The sequence below is a fragment of the Melanerpes formicivorus genome, unplaced genomic scaffold (assembly GCF_026170545.1).
Source record: "Melanerpes formicivorus ecotype bairdi unplaced genomic scaffold, bMelFor1.0.p_v2 SCAF_58, whole genome shotgun sequence".
Classification (NCBI taxonomy): Eukaryota; Metazoa; Chordata; class Aves; order Piciformes; family Picidae; genus Melanerpes; species Melanerpes formicivorus.
Window position 1 is genome coordinate 4035237 of NW_027142410.1, and position 24869 is coordinate 4060105.

The 24869-nt window shown below is 40.7% G+C and overlaps 1 protein-coding gene across 3 annotated transcripts in view; it reads right to left on the minus strand.

The window, feature by feature from the left end:
* Positions 1 to 24869, minus strand: part of CELF1 (CUGBP Elav-like family member 1) — a 53438-nt gene that overhangs the window by 18106 nt on the left and 10463 nt on the right. For 2 of the 3 annotated variants that reach the window (XM_068161583.1, XM_068161582.1), the window contains exons 2-10: positions 17908 to 17948; positions 9512 to 9699; positions 8416 to 8498; positions 7955 to 8003; positions 4785 to 4919; positions 4508 to 4587; positions 3983 to 4144; positions 3533 to 3614; positions 1166 to 1294 (exon numbers count right to left, since the gene is read on the minus strand). In XM_068161583.1, coding sequence (XP_068017684.1) covers positions 1166 to 1294; positions 3533 to 3614; positions 3983 to 4144; positions 4508 to 4587; positions 4785 to 4919; positions 7955 to 8003; positions 8416 to 8498; positions 9512 to 9689 — 898 coding nt within the window. In that variant the 5' untranslated portion in view covers positions 9690 to 9699; positions 17908 to 17948. The remainder of the gene's footprint in view (positions 1 to 1165; positions 1295 to 3532; positions 3615 to 3982; positions 4145 to 4507; positions 4588 to 4784; positions 4920 to 7954; positions 8004 to 8415; positions 8499 to 9511; positions 9700 to 17907; positions 17949 to 24869) is intronic. The other variant, XM_068161584.1, reaches the window with a different exon arrangement.

Here is a 24869-nt window from a genome sequence, read left to right on the forward strand (position 1 = left end):
CAAAAAGCTACCTGTGGAAATTTAAAGCATCCCACAAACTGCTTTGGTCTCTTACAGTCACAGGGAAGGATGTCAACTCTGGGCTGAATTTCAAAACTGCCTAAGCAATCAGGCTTCTTATGAAAATAAAACCAAACAAACCCAACCTAACCAACCAAGCAAAACAACCAAAAAACCAACCAACCAAACACAGCAAAGAACACAAAAGAAAGAAAAAGAAAAAAACCCAGCAATACAAAGACAAACCCATATACCACACAGGAAAACTGACACCCTGAAAACAGATAATGTCCCTTCCTCTGTCAGGATTTAGAAAAAAATGACAGTAAGACAGAAATAACTGAGTAGGATACTGATCCTCATTGGTGGTAAAAACTGAGCATGGCTGAGGTAAGCACATTTTAATTTATTTCTTTTTCTTTTGCTTGCTTGCTGCATTTAATGATCACATTTGACAACAGGATAGCAACAGAATGCTATTTGGACATTTTGGCCTCTCTGGATAATGTACATGACCTAAGGTGAAAAAAAAAACAACCCAAAACAAAAACACAAAACCAAACCACACAAAAGAAAAACAGAAGACCAAATCATATAGATGATCCTTGTGGTCCCTTCCAACCCTGAATGATACTATGATACACTCAGTTCTAGACAACTGCTTTCCAACAAATGTGCTAAAGATCTTTTTGTTTTTGCTGCTATGAGCTAATTCTAGTATCCTCAGCTTTGTTAATGCCAGAGGAGTACAAATTGTACTGTTCTAGAGCACAGTATGTATTACTTCATGCTTAAAGCATCTTCTATCTCCCTGGCCAGAAGAACAGTGTACATCTGCCACAATACCTGCCTAATGTCATGGATAAACTAAATATGAGAGAAGACTATAGTAATGTGACTAGAAAGAGGTCACTTACCTTTCTGCTTCCTGATGATCTTAAAAATTCTTTGTACTCTAAATTAATCTGACCATTTGGAAGAAGGAACACAGCAGGTAAAAAAAGCCTTTGATGGTGCAAAGATATCTACCCTAGACAAAGGCCAATTACTCTATTTGTAAAACTTAAAGAATCAATACGGAAGTGATAAAAAGGGACACAAAAAGCAGGTGACATCCTGAGGCAACTCCACATCATGATGCAGGGCAGCATGGGCAGTGTCTTACCTGAGCTGGTGAGCACACTCAGGGGACTGCTGGAGGACGTGAGTGCAGCGGTACCGCTGGGTGTATTCTGAGCTGCGCTGGCGGCAGCTGCTAATGCAGCCAGGTTCTGTAACTGCATTGCATTCAGTCCTGCAAAACAGTGAACAATGCACAGAGTTTCTCCCGTAACAGTCACCACCAACCAAGCTCCACAGGTCTAATGACACCAGCACATCACAATGGAGTAGTGGGAAGGAGCTTAGAAACAACAGGCTTAACACTAGTTACCGATATTTATTTTTGTTTCACACTTTGATTCCTTGTTTTAACTACAAGATTTAGTTTTTTCTTTGCCCAGATGGATGAGTAAATGACCAGGTGGACATGATCCCAGACACACCCTCTGGAGTGCAGAAATTTTCAGGAAGTGTTCTCTCCAGTCACAAAAGCATGGCAGCTTCAGCTGAGAGTTAAACCAGCATCTGACAGCAAATCTGCAAGCCAGAGAACTTTAACAACCAGGCCAACAACCTCCTCTTTTGTCATCTCCCTTCACTCTCTCTGCAAGGGAACAGCTGTAACTCAAGGAGGGCCCAAACCCACACCTTTAGCCCACCATTATCTGAGTATCAGCATATTTTGTTTGGCCCCCTTGGCAGCCAAGAAACAAGTCACTTGTGAGAAAATGTGAAGCATCAACAACTCCTGACCATACGATCAGCCAGGCTGGTCAGTGGGTCTGACAAGGAGAGGTAAGGAGGAATAGAAAACGTCAGGCGTACTGTGGGTGAGCAGCCAGGAACACTGCAGGGGAAGGGAGGTATCCTTGTCTTAATGAACTTAACTGGTTAATTTACTCATCTAACTCACCTGACTTTTGAGTCACAGTTTGTGAATGAAACCATTGGGTCAGTCCTACCCCCCTGTTTAATGCCATGGGATGATTACTGGTAAGATCTTCTCTTGAATTCTTTATTTAGCCATCCAGTGGGAGCCTAGGTCTATTCTTCCAGTTCTGCCTCTCTTGCCTTTTCCCTTGCTCTCCTTTTTTGTCTCTACCTTTGCTTATTCTAACAAGTCCTCCTTATCTGACTTCAGACAGTCTTCAGTAATTCCTTACAAAACAAAACCCAAAATTAAGCTAATCACTGTTCATGTAACAGCAGCAAAACTCCCTAGGCAGATGTGGCAGCTCACCTTCCAGATGTTCAGGAAACACTTGGAGACAAAGCACACGTCTCAATTAAAATCTCACTTTTGTAACTTCAGTAGGTAAACAGGGCACATAAGAATGTAAGTGCCAATGCAGTAAAACCCACTTATTTTCTAATATCCTTCCACAATCCTCAGCATAGTTTGTTTGGGTTTTGAAGTATTTTTCAATTGTTTTCTTTATGACAGGATCTGTTCCCCTATAACCACATCTAGTGCCTGAAACAAGATGATTCAGCCTTTATTTATATATTTAGATTCTTAAGGTACCACTGTAACATAAAAGGAGGATACTAAACCAAAAAAGTCATATTTGTTCTTTTTATTATGCTACAGAGGGTTACGAGTGCAAGTGCAGGAGCCAGTGAAGAACGGAGCAGCTCGGTTCCTTTCTGAAGCAGTTTGGCACGTGCACACTGCACCTGTCCTCTTGTCATCGCATTGCTCTCCTATCTGCTTTTAAACTATCTGCTTTTAAACAGGGTTAATATTAAGTTTTGTCTGCAAAGTCTCATTCAGGTTGGGATCTATGACCTGCTTAATTTTAGAAAGGAGATCAGCTGCGATAGTAACAGGATTTTTAATCTGAAACTTTCTGTGAAGAATCAGACTTGGAATAATTCATTCAAAATGCCATTCAGTATGTTATTTATACCTCTGAGTTGTTGACTTTTAAGGTGTTTTGTAAATAGTGCAGACAGAATTGCCCTGAAGGCTTTGTAGGCCACCTCAGCTAATGAGCCCCTGCCCCAGTCCTAACTGCAGTAACAATTAACATGAACTGCTATACTGTTTTTTCTGCTTAAAACAGGAAACCTAAGCTGAAACATGTGCATTGGTGCTTAGTTCAAAACACAATGCTGCACATATGCACCTGTTTGGATGAAAGCAAACACATGGAGAGCGCCACCTTTCTGTTTCCATACGGGAAGACAACCTTAAGTGCCAGAGGTAGGGGAGCTTGCTGGCATACAACTTACCTTGGGGACAGTGGTTAACTAAGATTAAGAAGGAACATCCACACTTCTAGCAGAGCATTCCTGTCCTTTCAAAGAAGTGGGGAAATTCAGGATTACTTTTTTCCAATGAGGTTAATGTGTCTACAACCTTTTGGCAACTTTCTCTACCCTCCTTTTTTTAGCCCTGAATTTGTCTTCTGGTGGAAAAAAAACTCACCTCCCATTGGGTGGAGGCTGCTCAATGTGTTCAGGTTCCCAGATGATGCAGCTGCTGTCTGCTGAAGGAGCTGCAAATAAAGCTAGACATTACACCAAAAAACAAAACAAGAGTGAGAGTGAGGGCTGGCTCCGCTTCGGGGAGAAAATGCATCACACCACAGCCAGAGCGCCGTCACAAAGGGAATGCCCACTGCCCATGCACCACATTGCAGAAAAGCGTAAGAGAACTCCCCTCACATCCTACAAGCCAGAGCACCACCAAAGTGCAAATCCACGCTGCCCATGCATCACACTGCAGGCAAAGCAACAGCACAACCCTTCCCTCGCTCAGTATCATCAATGCTGAGAGAAGTTTATGGCCTTCTAAAATTTAATTCATTGCACTCTGCAAGATAGTCAGACACTGCAGGCCCTGAAGAGACAAAAAGAACCCAAATCAGAAACTCACTGCTAAGTACTGGGGTCCAAGCGTGTTGAGACCAGCCAGGTTTCCCCATACCGAGGCAGCACTGATCTGTTGCATTTGTTGCTGGAGTTGCTGAGCAATTCGTTTCTGCTCTTTGTCCTTCTGCGTGTCTGCAAATTTTACCACAATGGGAGAAGAGCAACCCTGCAAACAGCAATTCAAACAATTACATACTGGCTGTCCCCAGGAATCACAAAAATACTGCACTGAGACCAAATCATTGGAAGCACTTCCCTCCCCTCTCCCCACCTACATACATGAATTCAAACAGCACATTTCGTCAAAGGTTCAAAATCTCATTTGCTTTTAATGCTATCTGGTATTTTGTCTAGGATGCAGTCTCTATCTCAAGCTCTACAAAAAGGAGCAACATAAATACAGAGGTCCAGGAGTGGTATTTGTGAAGAAACACACAGCACACATTCTCTCCGCTCTCTAGTCCTCCAAACTCCACACTGACTGCCTGACAAACTACAGCCTCCCTTGACACCCACTAACTTGTTTTACCTCCATGGTTTGTGCTTGGTGCATTGCTTTGATTGCTGTTTGTGCCATGGCTCTTGTTGTAAAAGTCACAAATGCACAACCTGGGGAAAGAACAAATAGGAACCAAGTCATTCACTATGTCTGCAATTACTGGGATGAATAAAGAAATAAAAATGTCTGGGGGAGTGGAGTGGTGGAATGGTGCAAGAATCACAGAAAGAGCTGAAATGCCACCTTGACTTGCAAAAGGCAACATCTAGTGGAGAACCCTGAAGTGTCTAGAAAGCTTCCTGCTTACCTCGGCTCAGGCCATCTGGGCCCCGTAATATCCTGCACTCTTCAATCTGCCCAAAGGGGGAGAACATCACTCGGATATCATTTTCATTGCACTTCTTGGATATCATCCCAATAAACAACTTCCTATCTTCTACTGCTAAGAAAGCAGAGGACATGAGTATTACCAGCAAATATGCACTTCTAGATCTTATTTTGTCAAGCCCTCTCCATCAAATGCAGCTATTTCCCCCATATTTAGGGCAGAGGGGTGTCAAAACCAGATTCCAAATAACGTAGTCTCTTCAGTTTAAGAGGATACTTATGAGGCACCTCAATGAACCTGAAGGATGCCTGTCTTAGGATGTTTTATGTTTAGATTTTTCTGCCTCTCCCTTGCAAGCCTGTGAACTGAAAGAATGTAAGAAAAGACAGAAATGTATCACATTGAGCACTTTGCTCTGTGTCCTACATTTGGTTCCTAGTGACTGAGAGAAGACTTGAATGTATTTTACTGGGCTGTTTTCATCCTTTGCTTTTTCTGTCCTTAAACTACAAACATACCTAAATGTATCTAAAGAATCAAGTGAGCTGCAGAAAGCTTCTTTCTAGCCTCTTTATCATGCCAATCACTTAAATTTAGATCTGCCTATCTCCTCATGCTCCTGTCTCAACAGTGGAAGCAACAGCAGCTGTTAGAACAGTTTTAGATTCACCCATTCTGATCTGTACCAAAAGCATGAAAATGAAACCTCAGATCAGAACAATATGTGCTACTGTATCTTGCCTCTAAATGCTGAAGCTACCAGATAGATCAGAGCTGAGGAACACCTATCAGTGTACTGACTCTTTAAAAACAGTCCAGAAGGACATTTCTCTTAATTTCTCAGTCAGTGATTACTAATAGCAGTTAAAGGTCACTTAAGGGAGTGGGGTAAATTCACATCCAGAACAGAACCTTTTACCTCTCATTTTACCTATTTAAGGATGCTAATCACCTCAAAAACTCTTTCCTTTGAAGGATGAAGCAAAGTCTACAGAATACCATTTGGAAAGATAAACCACTTTGCACATACAACATTCAGCACCATTTAAAATATTACATGATGAAGGCTGTGGCACAATTTGAAGCTTTAACAGAGAAAGTCTTTTCCTACTTTGTGCCATGCTGAGGGGAAATCAACTTATTTGCTGCATCTTGTACGGTGAAGAGGAAAATTCCAAGCTATTCCAGCTGACATGACTTAAACTGTCCAGTTCTGGAGCCCCTATTACAAGAGGGATGTGGAGGTGCTGGAAGGTGTCCAGAGAAGGGCCACAAGGATGATCAGAGGGCTGGAGCACCTCTCCTGTGAGGACAGACTGAAGGAGTTGGGGCTGTTCAGTCTGCAGAAGAGAAGGCTCCGAGGTGACCTCATTGTGGCCTTCCAGTATCTGAAGGGGGCCTACAGGAAGGCTGGGGAAGGACTTCTCAGGATCTCAGGTAGTGACAGGACTAGGGGGAATGGAATGAAGCTGGAGGTGGGGAGATTCAAGCTAGATGTGAGGAGGAGGTTCTTCACCATGAGAGTGGTGAGACCCTGGAATGGGTTGTCCAGGGAGGTGGTCGAGGCCCTGTCCCTGGGGGTGTTTAAGAGCAGGCTGGATGAGGCTCTGGCCAGCCTGATCTAGTGTGGGGTGTCCCTGCCCATGGCAGGGGTGTTGGAACTAGATGATCCTTGTGGTTCCTTCCAACCCAGAATGAAACTATGAAACTGATTCTTAAATATTAACATTTTATCCAGTTGACTTTCAAGCTCTTAGAGCAGGAAGATGCTTTCAATTCCTTTCTGCAGTCCAGTTTAGTTCAAGAGACCCATAACTCCTTTTACAAATGGCAAGTTAAAACACTAACTGATGCTTTCTCTTGTGTATTTTTACCCACACCCTTTAGCACAAGCTACAGAACAGCCTCAGAACTGTCATCCTAAACTCCAGTATATTTTATCTTCTTTCCATTATTTTCTCAGGATATTCATGTGTGTGTATAATGCAAAGTTGACTTTAGTTTAGAGAACCTGTTCTAATCTCCTCCCAACAATACTATGAAAGAATTCTCCTTAAAGATCCTTCCACTAGACCAGGTTGCTCAAGGCCCCATCCAACCTGGCCCTGAACATCCTCAGGGATGGGCCACCCACAACCTATCTGGACAGTTGGTTTCAGTGTCTCACCACCCTCACAACCTCACAATCTAAATCTACCCTCTTTCAGTCGAAAGCCACTGCCTTTCGTCCTACTGTAAAAACATCCCTCTCCAGCTTTCTTGTAGGTCCCCTTTAAGTGTTAAAACACCACAAGAAGGTCTCCCCAGAGCCTTCTCTTGTCCAGGCTGAATAGTCCCAATTCTTTTAGCCTGCCCTCACACAAGAGGTGCTCCAGCCCTCAGATTGTCTTCATAGTTGTGCTTTGGACTTGCTGGTCCTTACATTGAAGATACCAGAGCTGGACCCAGTACTGCAGCTGGGGTCTGAGGAGAGCCAAGTACAGGGTGTTGATCTATGCTGCTTTGGATGCAGCCCAGCATACAATTGGCTTTCTGAGCTGCAGCTGCACATTGCTGGGTCATGTTGAGCCTCTCATCAACCATCATCCTAAGTCCTTCTCCACAGGGCCATTCTCAACCTGCTCACTATCCAACTTGCAGTGTTTGGGAATACCCTGATCCAGATGCCAGACCTTGCACTTGGCCTTGTTGGCCTTTGCACAGGCCTACCTCTAGCTTGTTAAGGTCCCTCTGGATAACGTCTCTTCCCTCTATGGTATCAGCCAAAACACTGAGCTTGGTGTCATCTATAAACTTGCTGAGGATGCACTCAATCCCGCTGTTCATGTCCCCAACAGAGATTTAAACCACCTTAGTACAAAAAAGAACTCACTGGATGTTTCCCTAACTGACAACATGGTTCTACCACAAGCAGCAGCAGACAATGAGTCACAGAATTTAGAGACATCACTTACATTACATACTACATTGAAAACACATCGGTTTTGTGTGGTTTTGTTGAATTGTTGGTTCTGTTTGTTTGATTTTTCTTTAAAAACATCAGGTGCCAATTCAAGAAGACTTCATCAGAAACTGTTCAACTAAAGAAAAATCCTCAAGCTTCCCTATTAGCACGAATGATACCAAACTCAGATATTACCAAAGCTTACCATTACTCTTTTCACTGTCCGCTGGTTTCATCTGGATAGGATGGTGCATCTGAAATGCAGGAAGATTATTTAATCCTAGATGCATTCATTTTACAGTATAAGAAATACATGCCTGTAGAAATTGCAGAACAAAGAAATGGTAGGCTAAACTGCCTCTGTGGAAGTGCACATATAACAATACGTTTCTAGATGAAAGAAAAGCTTTCCTAAAGATATGTCGTCATTCCCCCTTAGAGAGTATTAATAGGAGCCATGCCCACCCACCTCACTACTATTAGTCTTCCAAATGCTCCAGAATTCCTTGGAGATCTGTTATCATACAAATCTTGTAACACTGTTCTGGGTTTTGTTTAGTTCTTTTACAACATTATTTGAGGGCAAAATGACATAGGTTTGTATCTCAGTGGAGCCAGAGCTCAGAAAAACAGGATAGCTGCAATAAAGCATGTATCTTCTCTTACCCCTGGGAGGATCTTCATGTTGTGAAGAGCATTCTGTGCTTCTAGTGCAGCTTTACGGGTATAAAATGTAACAAAACAGCACCCTGCAATGAAACAAAATGTTAGTGGAGGAAGAACACCCCGAATCTTGATGGACTGTACAGAAATTCCAAAAGCACAAAACATCTGACAAGAGGTTAGGTGCTGAAATAGGCAGGTACTACTGATATAGGCAGGTACTACTGATATAGGCAGGTACTACTGATATAGGCAGGTACTACTGATATAGGCAGGTACTACTGATGGTGACTATTTTAAAAAGATTTCTAAGTGTAATAAAATAAGATCTATTCAGAACTGTCCCAACACCACCAATATGCCAAAGCAAAATTCAGATACATATGCCAAATCATTGTTATTTACTTCCACTATCAAACTCTACAATTATTTGCTGGTCTATAGTTTCACAAGAAATAAGATATTGCATCTAACTACATTAGGATCTGATGTACTCAATTTCATATTTTATCTAAAACTGTGCCACATCCAGCAACACTCTGATCCCTTCATAGCATCACAATGATACTCTGGAGCAACACAGTATTAATTTGATGTTCTGCTTGGCAATCATAATCCATTCTCTTTGAGCATGCTCATCACATCCCCAGGCTGTGCCAGGGGAGGTTTAGGTTGGATGTTAGGAAGAAGTTCTATACAGAGAAAGTGATTGCCCATTGGAATGGGCTGCCTGGGGAGGTGGTGGAGTCGCCGTCATTGGAGGTGTTCAGGAGGAGACTTGATGGGGTGCTTGGTGCCAAGGGTTAGTTGTTTAGGTGGGTTGGATGCGATGATCTTGAAGGTCTCTTCCAACCTGGTCTGGTCTATTCTATTCTGGGCTCTAAAGAAAACCTGGTGATTTTCCTCAGCTCAGCAAATGACAAGATGACAGTCCATGTATAATTAGACACAGAGGCTTACAGAGCCTGGGCTTGTGTGCATGCCTGGTCACACAGAGCTCCATCACATGGAGACATTTGAACAGGCAAACAGCTAAGACTAACTGTGTGAAAGCTGCTGAGACCTGAGACATCACATGGCAAGTACACAAGTCTCTCACCTTTGCTTTGAGGAGGGTTTTGGCTCCTGTCCCTCAAGACATTGATTTCATAGACAGCACCATACTGTTCAAAAAGTTCTCTTAGATCCTTCTCACACCAGCTCCGTGGGACCTGACCCACAAACATCTTGATGGCATCTAGATCAGGTTGGTCTGGGTGATCCAGTGTGCCATTCATTTTCTTTGAGCTATGAAAAACAAGAAGGAATTACTGGCTTTTCTTTCCACAGATTCTAGACACAGCATCCTTACATCAAGATAATAAACATGAACATTCTACACATACAGAAATGTAAATTATTAAAACACACATATAAAGAGAGACTCTTGCATACACACAGTCCTGCATAGCAGGGAATACTCAGAAGCATCACTGGCAACAAACACTCTCTATACAGCTGTTTAAAACCTCTCCTAACATTTGTTCTTATAACGTAGCCAACATCTGGGATTCAGAACGTAAATCTGTTGAGATGACTGAAAACTATCACTAGTTCAACCCCATACATTTCACAGAAAAAAGAAACCAGAACAGTCTACCCACAGGCCACAGGAATGAGCAGTGACCACTATAAAGGAGAGGACAACATTTTTGTTGGTTGTTTTAAAATGTGACTATATGGAACTGTTCCCTAGGGCAAATTTCCATCTTAAAAGAGAGAACTGGGTACAAGTGAACAGATGACAAGTTTCATTCAAGGTTTACAAGGTAATGGCTTTTTGTGAAACCAGGGAGATTTCAGTCATGATATCAGTAACCACAGCCTGGTGTACCACAAGAAGTGTCTTTGCAGAAGACTGACAGTAACAACTATTGGAGTCACAGTGATTACTAAGTTAAAATTGCTGACCAACCCCTGCATGATCTAGAAAGTAGAACAGTAACTGCACAAAAATTCCTTGCATCCCCTAACTCTCTGTTGAAGAATATAGGTTGCCTTCTTCCAAAGCAGTCAGCTCTCTTCATCTCTGCTTCTTTCCTTTAAAGATAGATTTCTTTTTAATGGCTTGTTAACTGCATGCTACACAGTAAAGAGTGTTCCTCTCGCTCTCTATCTGCAATTACATTCCCTCTTGAATAGAATTTAAATAAAAAGTGGGTTGTTTTTTTAAAAAAAAAAGTATTTCCAAACCAGGTAAATGTTTATTAAAATTTTTCCCCTCAGGATGTTCACAACCTAAGGGAAAACTGATGTTAGGATTGCTAATCATTTTATAGCTACATGAACAGACCTCAAAACAACAAAGCTTTTTCCTAGAAGGGAAGGGAACTACCATAAATCCTTTCAGTCCTCTTTACCTTTCCACTCAGAAAGGGTCAGCACCTCTCCAAATAACCAAGGCAAACGACAGTTTTTACAAAGGGATAAACTACCTCTTTTCATCAAGTGTCTTTCCATTCCAGTTGAGAACAAACAAATAATTTATCCTCTTCCCAGAATAATTTTCAGCTCTGCCTTCTATAGCATGGGTAGCTTCAAGGGCATAGCATGACTCAAGTGAACTGGGCAACTCTTAACATGACCTCAACAGTATACAAGGAATCTTTCACTCCTAATTAAAATGTTCAGTCTGGAGTCATTAACAGGGAAGAACAGAAATTGCTCTCACAATATTTTTTTATCATTTAGTCTTTATATCAGCACCTGTAGCATATTATAAACAGTATTGCCAAACAGCTTTATTCCTCCTTAGACTCATCCCTAACATCATCAGATCATTTCTCCTGCTGTCCAGAATCCAATATCAATTGTCAATGTCCACTACAATTTCTTAAAAACCCAAAAAACCCCAGCACTAAACTGCAGGCTCTCCAATATCTCTTTTGTCTGCCCTCAAGGATAGTTCATTCGACAGCAGAGGCTTCAGAGAGCGCAATTCCAGCTATCCTTTCTAGCTATCCTTTCAGTTACAAAGAGACACGCAGACAAAATACTTACACAGGGCTAGCATTCAAGGAGCAGTGATCCACCATCATCTCTGGGAGGAAATCCAACTTGAACGCAGCCATCACCTCCGTTTGTGACAAACCACTAACACTAAATCAGTGTATTGCCTAACCCCTAAACGATGCCACTTCCAAAGGTCCTGCAGGTCTTAACACTCAGCAACACAAAAAACACTCAAACCACAGAAACAGAAGCTCAGGGAGACCAGCAATAGACACCACAGAAACAGGCTGGACTGGGAAAGGGACATGGAATCCCAGATTAAAAAGGGGATGTGACCATGTGAAGGGAGGCTCAGCTTAATACACAATGAAAACGCTGATGCACTTGGCTTGTTTTGTGCAATTTTCCCTGGCGAAGCAGTACTGAGAGCGCTGTCAGATAAACAGAGTGTCAGATCCATGAAGATAGCAATGGGTAACAGAGCAGAAAGAATACAAACTCCAGTCTTACCATCCCCAACTAACTCCTTGCCTCCCAAAATGGCAGTCCAAGGCCTCAAGGTTCAGACAGACACTTAGCCCCATATCACCAATATTAAGGAGTGAAGTCATGAGGTTTCTTCACCATAACCATTTTCAATGGCTGATTTTATTCTTTTCACCTTGTGTACTATTTTTGACACTCCTAACTTCTAGGAATAAAAATGCCAAGCAAAATGTTTCTCTGAACCTGCCAAAAGCTAAGAATACTTGATTATTCAAAAATTCCTTAAGTACCACAGAACATCAAAACCTACTCTTTTTGTAGGAGTAAAACATACACTGTTCTGGAGCCAGTACTTTGCCCATCATGCATCTATAAATCCAGAGATATACAGAGTCTGTACAGGATAAAACCAGTTGAGAACACTGATCAGAATACCTTAGCTGCTTCATCATTGAAAAAGGAATAACCTGTTGAGCAACAGACCTCCTATTAAGTCTACAATACCCAAACTGATGTGGAGACAACCTGGATAATATGTGATGCACTGGCTGTGCCTGAGCACTCCATGAAGGATGATTAAGTCAAGTCCAACGTCAATACAACCACAGAATAAATTCTGAGAGCATCAAGAAACACGTCCTGGGGCATATGTGATCACTTTAATGTCTGTCAACGACTGCAACAAGTACCTAGTTACTTAAACTGGCCAGGATATGTAGCTTGCTTTATGCTTGCACAGATACAGCATGCCCATTGTTTTTGCCCACAAATAACCATTTCCAACCTCTGAAAAACAAAAAAAAAAGAATAACATTTCCAATCACCTATGGTGAGGTTAAAAGGTTATTAAGGGAAGTTAAGCCTCATGATACAAAGACATATGCATATTAGGGCAAAATAAGAGGACATAAATTTAGCACAGATCAGATACTCAACATTTACCTCAAATGCTAAATTTAATCAGACTACTTTATGGAATTTTCTAAAGCAAGCCCACAAAGAGAAACACTTTAGATTTAAGTGAAAGGAACCTCAGAAGATGTGTTGAGGTTCTTGCCACTGTTCACATCAATCTGTGGACCAACACTGTAAATCCTGGTCTTACCCATAGAGACCAGAATGAATTCCTTCTGGTCTTCCAGTCACCTTTAGTGTGTTAAAGCAGCCAGTAAATTACTCCAGCAGCCATGCTCACTGAAGGATTGATGAAAGATGATGCTGGCAGCAGATATTCTATAAAGCAGGTTTTCAAAATGATACCAAGATTGATCGGTTCACTGCAGAAAACTGCATCAGTACGATTTGATCCTATGCCCACCCTTTTTTCATCTCTTTTCTCAAAAACCCAAGTCCTATCTGCTTGCTTCATTAAGACAAAAGTGCAACGAGCTAGAGACACTATCACATTGTTGCACTCCAAGTTAAATTCAGCCTACTGGCTTCAATAATTAGAACATCAGTCTTCTGCAGCTAACCTGCTACTGACTAGCTTTTCATTGTTGACATAGGACTAATTTCTCCTGTGATGTGCTCACCCCATTTAATGAACAGTGCCACAAATATTTCATGCACTGTTTTGTAGAATTCGGGGGAAAGGAAGAATCGATACTGAAAGAGTTAATATAGCTATCTGATGGTCTGTTAGTCTAGACCAAATACTTCAGGGTACCATACTTCTGCAGCAACGATGGCAATTTCAGTGACAACATTCTAGCATATAAACAGGTTTGCTTTAACATTATTTAGTTGAAGGGCATCAAGCTAGTGCAATTAAAAGACTTACCAGCTTCACTTCTCAAAGTAACAGAAAGAGCAGAAAAAGATGGCATTTTGCTACTGCACAGAAGTAAGAAGAATTAAATGAGGAAGTAGCATTTCTTTGCAATTACGAAAAACAAAGTCATCCTGGCTATTGCTCATAACAAGAAAGAAAAATAAGAGAGCTAAACACACTTCTTTTTGCTCAGATGTCAAATTCCTGCTGGCTTCCAGATCCATTCTTTGACTGTTTCTATTCAAAGGATAACAGAAACAATGACTGAAATTCCAAGCTCTGTGGACTGTAGCTACACATTTAAATGTGCTGCTAATCTGACAACATGAACATTAAAAGTTTTCTACATGCTACAGATTAAATCTCACTTTTTAATGTCTCTGAAACCCTAGATCATGCTGCAGAATATGTTGCTCTATGCTTCTCAGAAATTGCAAAGTATAAATGCTGGAAATTTTGCAAAGTTCACAGAATTACATCATATCCTGGGGCGCAAAACCTAAAAGAAAACAAACAAAAATCACAAACAAAATAAAAACCTACAAACCAAAATGCTCCTGTGGTATTTTCCTTCCTAAGAAAGCCTTGTTCACTTTGATGAGCAATTGCTCATTGAAAGCTGAAGATAATACCATCTTCTATTTCATAGTCTGAACCTGGGACAACACATACAACTCTGAAGCTGTGGGACTACTGGCATGGCGAGAGCCAACTATGGGAAAGGATGCAGGCTACAGGGAAATCAGATGGTGTGAGGCTTTGAAGGAGACAGGTCCTAGAATAAACTTCCCCTTGTATTATCTGTGCATATCCAGATCCCTACAGCCTTGCTGAATTGCAGTTTTATTTTCAAACAGACACCCCTAAGTTACATGCATCAAAACACAGCAACTACTTGTCAGTACATTGTTGTTTGATTGTTTACCACGTAAGCATGTGGTCAGAATGCTTTCTGCCTACGCTGAAATCCAAACTGTCTGCCCATGCCTCGCCAGGTACAAGAAGCCCCTTACCTAGCTGGCAAAACAGCAGTTTCCTCCTCTGCCAATCTCTGTGACAGCTATGCCTCATGGGTACACACAAAATTTCTCAGCAACCTGTGGCAATGAGGAAACTAGCTGATAGCTTCCAAAAGCACCCTGGTCTGAGAGCACTCAAGTATTTCTGCATTATTCTGAGGTACATCACAGCTATTATCTCCAGAATCTGTATCTTTTGTTTGTTTGCTTTCAACACAAAGGCAGAAACTTCAAAGAGCTCCAAATATTACAGTTCCCAATAGTGCCGCTTACAGAGTGACAGACAAGTTTGGTTGGCATTTATCTGGATTTTTCCCAAGGCAGCCAGTATCTGCCCACTGTTTCCAAGGAGGGCACCTGCACAGCGTTCAGGTAACAGTCTGCTGTATTAGCACAGTGAAATAAATGAAGATGTCCATTTAAATAAGATACTAAAAATAATCTATGCTCCTAGAAACTCCATCTTCTCTTTGTTGTTTGATTACCTCCTTATACCTGTTTCCCAATGACACATACTTCCATTAATCTTCACAGAAACAGAACAAGAGAGGTACTTGGATTATTGTCTTTACTTAAAGTGTAAGTCATTTCCTTTTGTTAGTTTTAGACTTAAATTTTGTGCAATTCCCAGCTGTGACCTGCAGAACAATGATCTGAAATGTACATTGTATTTCTGACTATCCCAGCTACATTTTATTTTGCTATTTCCCAGACTAAGGGAATGAAGATGGAAACAAAAATCAGCATTATCAGCTACTCCTTGGTAGTAGTGATTAAGAAAGCAAAACAAAGCAAACACAAACACAAGCAAACAACAAACAAACCCCACAACAAATTAAAGCTTCCTGTAATGCAAAAGGTAGCAGAAGCCTGGCTGAAAAGATACTACATGAAACACGTTAGACACGAAGCAAGTAAGGAGATGAACAGACTTTCAAATGACCAAATCATTAATTTGGAGCAATTAATGCATAACAATCTTTTAGAGCATCCTTACTTGCAGAACAGATAACTTTTAACACAGGCTCCCTAAAATAATTAATTTGGGCAAACCATAGAGAATGAGTAATTATCATGCATTTATCCCTCTTTGCAAGACATTTTACCATTAATAATTGATATGATGAAGAAGCATTGCTGCATGAATCCCAGGGCAATTGCTTTAAAGTGGAATGCCTGTAAGTTTCTTCCCCTTATTCAAGAGGGCACAGAAATGCTGAAAACCACAACAAAACCAAAAGATTTAATCTTCTTATCCTTAGTTGTAGGTTGTTGTTTTTTCTGGTAAATAGATACAAAAATCTCTGTTTCAGCTACTGTTTACGTTCCATGAGAAGTCAGGCCAAAGAAAATGTCAATTAAAAATTACTGGGTTTTCAAACATCTGCCCACATTCCAGCAGAGTCTGGGAAGCACTTGGGAGTTTTCATTATCACAGTGCTAGAAAACAACAATGCTCGTATTTTCTGAGAGACAAACTATGGAAATCCTAAGTACCTAAGGGAGCTCTCAAAGACCCACAGACACTTATGGCATTGCAGACAGAAACAAATTCTTGATAAACTAGGAAAAGTGGGCTAGTCACAACAATGGTAAGAGGAAATAAAGGCAGCAGTATGACACACAACAGGAGACAGGGCAGGAAATGACAGTGTAAGAAGTGAGGACATGTATTTCTATCCTGTGAAAAAACAGAACTACCAAAAGGGAGACGGGATGGAACATTTAATGCAGCCACAAAGTTTGAGGGTTTCTCCCCTTCATGTTTTATTGACTGAACATAGACCATGACACACAGAAAGTATGTATAAAAAATCACACTTGCACTTCAACACTTACATCTTTGGTAAAACAGAGTAAGAACACAAAGTAAGTTCTATTTCATGACTTACTTTCAGCATCCAGAAACTTGATGATTGTTTTGTTTCCTAAATAACCTGGTGATTTTGTTACTTAGGTAATCCAAATCTATTGATTCTGAACCTGTGTTTTGTAATTGGCAGGATCTCAGGAGTTTGAAAAAACAGGTCTAATCACAGATTAGTCTGTCTCAAACAAGACAAACCCTTCAGACAAACGTACAAGTATATTGACCAGTATTTCCTCTTTCCTATTTTCTGTAGAAAGATAGCACTAAAGAAGCAAGAAAGCAAAGTACAGAGCATCTGTAGTTTAGGAAAGTAGCTGAATGTTTTGTAGCACCTGCAAAGCCTGGAGACCAATGGCCTCAAACTGGTACTTCCAAACACAGAGGTCAGTCACCAGTTCTCTGAAAATCACTTGAAAATAGGGCTGTTCTTGGATTTCTTAATCCAACTTTATATGTTAATCATCAAGGGTAGAAAAAGCTAGAGAGACAGGGTATCCTGCACTTTAGAGCAATTCGGTTTTCTTTCTGGTACAGACGTGTCTGAAACCTTTCTAAGGTATTCATGAAAGCTATAGTAAATGTCTGACCATAGTATAAAACAAGTGTTTTTTCAGGACAGTATCACAGTATAACAGTTACAGGCAGTCTAGTCTTTTCTTTTGGTACTCTTCTGACAACTCAGTAAGTCATTCTAGCTTGCTAAACCAGAGAAATAACTTGGTCACAAAAGAGTTTATCGAGTTGTCAGGCTGACTTTGTCTACCTTGCAGTCAAACCACCATGAGAACCGAGCATAACTAAAGGACACAGGACTGCTCAGCTGGAAACTGCATAGGAGAGGAAAAGGAGGAACTGTCTCAGCTGTCTCATGAAATTACACCTTTACTGGACTTCAGGCATTAGGAAAATGCGCTAGAATATCCTAGCACACCAGGCTGTGTTCCTGTTCTGCTGCTGAGAGTCAGATTTGTCTCAGCTCCCAGGAAGCTGTGCCACTAATACTGACTAACCGTTAAGAGTTTTGTGTACTACTTCAGATCTGCTCTAGTCAAGAGATTGCTGGGAAGACACACTTCCACTCCTTAGTCAGTTATGTTTCTGCAGTTATTAAATTATAGATGGCAGTAAAGAAGTCTATTGACTTGTACTCACAGGCCTATGTTACTAACACCAGCAGATCCCTTTAGCAGTATAAAGGCAGGAAACTGGGAAGAGTTTAAAGATCAGGGAGCACTGCTCACTGCAGTAGAAAATTATTACCTTCATCACTCGAAAGTAAAAACAGCTCAGCTACTCTCTTAAATCTCTGAAAGGAAGCCCCAATATGCAAATGAAACATACAAACTGATTCATACCTGCAGCTACACACCTTCCTCTAGTCGTTCCAGTCTTCAGTCTAAAAGATAAAGAAAAAACAGATACTGAATACTCCACAGTTAAAAATCAGGTAATAACCATCATTACAACATCAATTCCATCTGTACAATACTGAGGATGTGGAAGTAAAGCACGTTTCCAAGACCAGAAGTCATCAACAGGTGGTACCATCTTTAGACTCAAAAATGAAGTTGCGCATTTCAAAGGCTGCAAAAGAAAGGATGGCAAACACAACATAGCTAAAAGCAGAAGCCCTGTAGCTTCCTACTATCATCTGGTGGACTTATCCTATCTGTCCAGCTTTTTGGCTCTTGTGGCAGAAGCAGAGTTACCAACAGCAGTACCCACAATCCTAAACTCCTACACTACATTCTTTGGTAGCCATAGTACTAACAGATGACAATGAACAAGCAGATGGGAAAACAGTACAGTACAGACAGAAACATATGAAAAGGCTCTGCATTAGGGAACACAAAGAACTAACAATACAAGACAACAAAAAAAGTTATTTCTACATCTTGAGCAAATCACCAACAAGGCATCATACAGGCTTTCTATGCTAGCACTTCATAAGCAGAGGATGCCCATCTGAGATTCAAGGTTCTCTTCTTGCAGATTCAGTAACTGACCCACCACACAAGCTAGAAGATAGTTCAAAATACACTTCTCATTTTAGTTATTTATTTATTTTTATTTTAATAATTTATTCTCTGATTCCTCCTAGGTTATTTTGCAGAAGTACATTCAAGACAGTCTAGCAGCATTTTACATTAACTCCCCATCCGTCTAATTGTCTACAGGTACCAAACAAAACAACGCATCTATCTGCAAGGAAGAATTACTCAAGGCTATTTGAATTTCCACACTTCCACTGCTTCACAGTCTTCTTCATAACCTCTATTCTATATTCTTTGGGAAGTGTGGATAAGTGATCCATATCCTCTTCTAACTTGTCTTGTAATATATATATATGGTTAGTTATCACATGTACTCATGCCTTCTTTGCCAAAGGGAGAGCTCTGGAGAAATTTTTATTGTTATTTTGTTGTAATTTTCAATTCTTTCCTTTTCTCCCTAATTTGTTCAATTGATTTAACAAGGCACTATGCCCTCTAAAGAAAGACAGAATCCTAAACACAATAATGGAAACCAATTTTCTTGTATTATCTGTTAAGAATAACAAAAATCAATCCATAAATCCTGAAAAACACAACTCAGTTCTCTGAAACGTGTATATTTAAAATGACAAGTTTTCTTTCCTAAAATATTACTCAAACTGCTGATCAGGAAGCACTTTACCTACCGCTTTTTACTCTGTTTCACAGTAACAGTAGGCTGAACATTAGCCTGCAGTGTGCCCAGGCAGCCAAGAGGGCCAGTGGCATCCTGGCCTGCATCAAGAACAGTGTGGCCAGCAGGAGTAGTGAGGTCATTCTGCCCCTGTATACTGCACTGGTTAGGCCACACCTCGAGTACTGTGTCCAGTTCTGGGCCCCTCAGTTTAGGAAGGAGGTTGACTTGCTGGAACAAGTCCAGAGAAGGGCAACGAAGTTGGTGAGGGGTTTGGAACACAAGCCCTGTGAGGAAAGACTGAGGGAGCTGGGATTGCTTAGCCTGGAGAAGACACAGGGGTGACCTTATTACTCTCTACAACTACCTGAAGGGAGGTTGTAGACAGGAGGATGATGGTCTCTTCTCCCAGGCAACCAGCACCAGAACAAGAGGACACAGCCTCAGGCTGTGCCAGGGGAGGTTTAGGTTGGATGTTAGGAAGAAGTTCTATACAGAGAGTGATTGCCCATTGGAATGGGCTGCCTGGGGAGGTGGTGGAGTCGCTGTCATTGGAGGTGTTGAGAAGGAGACTTGATGGGGTGTTTGGTGCCATGGGTTAGCTGTTTGGGTGGGTTGGATTGGTTGATGGGTTGGACGCGATGATCTTGAAGGTCTCTTCCAACCTGGTTTCTATTCTGAAGCGCCAACTTGTGATTCAAGCACATATTGTTACCTGAGGACACCTCCTTCCACCTCACCCATACTGCATCAGGGGTTTTTTTAAGTTTAATTAAAGAATATATGTTTATGGCTAAAAGAATAGGTCTCATCTCTACTAGCAGACCTGGCTTAAAAAAAACAAAACAACATTTAACAAATTTTTTGTGTCCTTTCTTCTAAACCAAATCTTTGGCATATATTTAAACCCTATGGGAGCTGCCATAAATATAATATATTTTATATATATGTAAGTTCTACTTCTGCGATATCCAGCTTTCAAAAAAAATTAACTACACAGCTCACTGCTTATGTAAATGAATACAGATAAACAACTTGTTACTGTTAAAAGGAAAATTTTCCCTTCGTACCTGTAACCACGTGGCTCTCTAGAGAATTAATTTAAAAACTTCAAAGGAACCAGAAGTACAGCTAACATAGCCAGAGGAACCCAAAATTCTTGGATGCCTTTGGGAAAAAATACACAACTCACTGAATCAAAGGCAAAACTCAAGACAGTGAAAACTTAAAAAAGGAAGCAGCAGATCTGACAAACACCTGTAGAAAGCCCAGGAGAATGCTCTTAAATCATTAATCTTTCTCAAACCAAAATTGTCATGGTAGGATTGATTTAATTGCATTCTGAAACCAAATACTTTCCCCTGATTTGTACATCAGACAAACCTGACCCAAAGGCCAAAGAATCCAACAGCAGGATTTCTTCTCAGAAGAAACCAGGACTTGGCTACCTCTGATAAAGGTACATACACAGCCAGCACACTGCTAGCAATATGTGCAGCACTGCAACTTCTGTACTGAACTGACATGGGAGTGAGCTCCTGTGCAAATCACAGGCTGACCCCAGCTCAGCATCAGACATGAACTGATTTCACAGCTGAGTGAGTGCTGGTTATTAGTGAGGAAAGCAAAACAATTAACAGGTTTTAAGCAGGACACTGTGCCACAGCTTTTGCAACTGAGATTTCTCCTGAATTGTCCCAGCTGAAGTGCTGCATCTGAGTACAAATGTCACTTACAAATTCTTCTGTCCAGTGCTGGGAGAACTATGACATGACTTGAGAAGTCCATGTACAAAAATGAAGTTTTAACACTTAGATTTAATATTTTTCCCTGACAGATCTAAGGGTGGTAACATCCACTCTTGCTGACAAACAAACAGTTGTAACTTCTGCTGCGCAATATAATATAAATAGAACTGTAGCTGGTAATGAAAACAAGTGGCTCTAGCCACTAAGTACTAGACAATGGATATGAGCCCAATAAATCTAGCAAGACTGCTCTGACACTTGATTGCAGCCCTTCAGTCTCACCAGGCCCATATATAAAAGAACACAGGGTCATTTAATGGATTCTGATCAACAACATTGCTGTCATAGTCAGCACTTCTCCAGACCAGTTAGTTCGATTTCTCATTACACTTTCCAGGAACTAATGTCTGTGCAAAGTCAAGATTACCACTGACAATCAAAGAGGCCAACAGATGAAACAGATCACATCACTAACCTCAGATACATCCTGGCATCAACAGTCTCTCATATAAATCTACACTCTGTCTGGAGTCAATGCAGATTGATGTACTTTTAAGTACCAACATGTCAATAATAAAAACTTGGAAATATAAAACAGCTATTTCCCTGGAGGAAGGGCAAGAGGGAGACAGCGCACTAGAGAACGAAGAAGCAAAGGTGCTACATAAGTCAGAGGATGAATATAGAAGCCCATACAAACCAAAGTTTCATATACTGCAGAGCTCAGGCCACAATCTACAGAAAGGGTGTCACTGTCTAGGAAATGTTCCTTATGAGACAGCAAGACAACAAAGTTAGTGAGAACAAACTCCTCCAGTGCCAAACTCTCACCAAGGAAGCAGCCACACTTTCTTACTCAAGAAATGCCCTTCTGACTCTGAAATCTTAACACCACCCAAACCTCTCAGCACCAGAAACCCCCTGCTTAATACAAGGCAAGAGGCTCGTGGTCGCCTTAACTGCTCACTTTATCTCTGCAGAGCAGTTAAAAGCTGCTCTTCTCAGTGCTGCCAACACAAGCGCTGATGTCCACACAGCTGAGCAGACAAGCCATGCAGTTAGCAAGCAGACCAGATTAATTACTCACAGTAGTATGTTTGACTATCAGAATGCAATTTTGTCCAACTTAGTATGTAATAGGAATATTAGGATGAAGAAAAGAGGTGCACATTTTAGGAACACTGCAGATTAAAAAAATGTAAAATGCTGTGCTTCAAGTTACCAGAACTAAAATACCTGAAGACTTGGGATGCAGACCACATCTGTAATGTCTATTCCATTCCCAGTCAGTAATTACAGCTTAAAAATTCCCAAGATCCATCATTACTCTTACAACCCATAGTAAAAGTGTCAAGATATGCACTCTGAGAATGCAAAAACGATTCTGTGGCCTACCATAGAAAACATGAGACCTGGCCTCAGAAGATGAGTTCCATTACTAACTGTGGGACTGAACAGGATTGGACAAGTCACTTTATTGTCCCAAGAGTTTCCATTTGTACAGCATTGTGATCTCATTTGTTTTCTTTCCGAAAAAGTGTTTTGAGGACTTGTGACAAAATATTTAATACAAATCAGAGTGTATCATCACATTGTTTTCAGCATCTCAGCTGAAAACCTAGTACCCAACTTCACATTAAAAAAAAACCAATTCCACAAAACATTTGTCAACTAATAAAAGCCAAAGAATCTCACCAAGAAAAGATTCAAACTAGCTATATACTTTTAAGTTGTGGCACTAAGGGACTTTGCAAGCATCTCAAGACTTGCAAATACAAGCAGGTGCATACCAGCACAACATCTTATTTACTTTTTGAATGAGGATCTAAAATACTCAGAAAACACATTCACGCTTTGCTAAAGTATGGATGCAATACGTGCCACAGGAAGACCTAACCAAGGTAACACAAAGTTCGATGTCTTCTCTCAGGCACAGACTGAGATGTAGCAAGGAGAAACTATATTCTCAGTTTAACCACTAAATCTACTTCTCGAAGCAACAACACTAGTTGAACTCCAACAGCTTCATTCATCTCAACCACAAGACTCAAATAGTGACACTTTCACTTACCTACTATTAAGGCAAGATTAAAAAAAAAAAATCAGTGGCAGAATCATCTCTGTGCAATGTTTAGACAGACAGTGTCTGCATAGCTGTGTTAGAAAAAGTCTTCGATATCAATATACTCACACTTCTCTCTTGATTTCACAAAATCCAAACAGAGAAGACAGACATATTGCAGGTCCCCCCACAAGGCCTAACACACTAAAAGAGGATTCAGTGCATCTATTTCCAGCATTTACTCCCAGCTTCAGAAGGAAAATAATGTTGGTGTCCCAAGTTTGGAAGATCAGAATCAAGCTAGATACAAAATTCTGAGCAGTCTTGAAATTCTGTATTTAAAAAGTGTTTAAGTATAAACATTTTTTATTTTATGCTAAAGAAGCACAGCTAAGAAAGACTGATTGACCATCGGGTTGTACGTATCTCTCACTTGGCTTACATTACACAAATACTTTTTTACCATGCAGAATCTGCCATGGGGATGCCTGCAAACCAAACAGTAAAAAGAAGCTCAATTTGATTTTTTGTTTGTTTGGTCTTGGGGGTTTTTGTGGGTTTGTCTTGGTTTTGTTTGTATAGATTTTCTTCATTGGTTTCTTTTTCATTTTGTCTTTCTCTAATAGGCACAGGGTCAAACCTCTGCAGAAGTAAATAGATACCAGCCTCAAATTACACTCATTCACATCTGAAAAAAAACACTGAGTCAATGTGCCTATTTTAAGAAATGAATATTGATTATAATCACTTTCAACAGCAAATAATTTTCACTAACACTTCAAGAGATTTGAAAGTGGGTATGTAGAGCTGAAGCTTTAAAAAATACTTTGTACTACATCAGAGGCAAACACTGGCATTGCTGTGGGAACTTTAGCATAGAAAGGTCCTCACTTTTGTTCAGAAGACCAAATGAACTAAAATCTAACCATTTCACTGCAAAGCAGTGAAGCTCTCTAAAGGGATCACATTTGTCATTATCTGCAGCATTGTTTGTGCATACTTGTTTCTTTTTGCAGTATCTATCCCCCTCTTCAATATCTTTATAAACTATCAGGAGAATACAAACCACTGGATTTATTACAAGGAAAACCAAAACAAAACTGCCAACCAAAACTGTATTTATTTACAACCTAGTCCCTACTGAAAACACATCAATGCCTAAACACATGCAAACACATTTGGAGCATTATTTTTGCCTGAACACAATTCACAAATGCAATGCCACACTTAAGATGAACTTTTCCCTGTCTGAAGATGCCCAATTTTCACTCTTAGTTACAAACGTTTGACCATGACTAATAGAATGACTTTTCTACTGACATTTGTAGCCTTTTACTCCACAAACTATCCTTATGGCCCATTTTGTGACCCTGAAACACCCACTCCAGGCTGCTCGCCTGTGGTGATTAATGCTTGCTGACTCCTGTGCCAGCACAGCTTTGCCTACTCCTCTCTCTTCCCCAGGCCTCAGAAACCCTCCCTGCAGCACAAGGCTGGATCTGTCACTTGATCTTAAACTTCAGCTGGGTGGTGGAAGAAAGGGGTGGGAAGGATCATGAGTATCAATGCACTTTGCCAAGAAGGGGAGAGACCCAGTGCTTGCTTGTAGTTTCATGCACGTATTTTCAAGACATTCATCACTTCCCCATCAATTCTTTCCATTCACTTTTCCTGGAAGGCACAGCCTGACATCAGCTGGTTTCCAGTGCTAGAGGAGGAGACTCCAGAAACTTCATGACAAAAACAAGTGCTATAAATACAGTTTTGGCTATACAAGGGCTCAAGATAGACATGAAACCTTCCTGTAATCTTGCTGAATTCTCAGGGTTTCTATACTTCA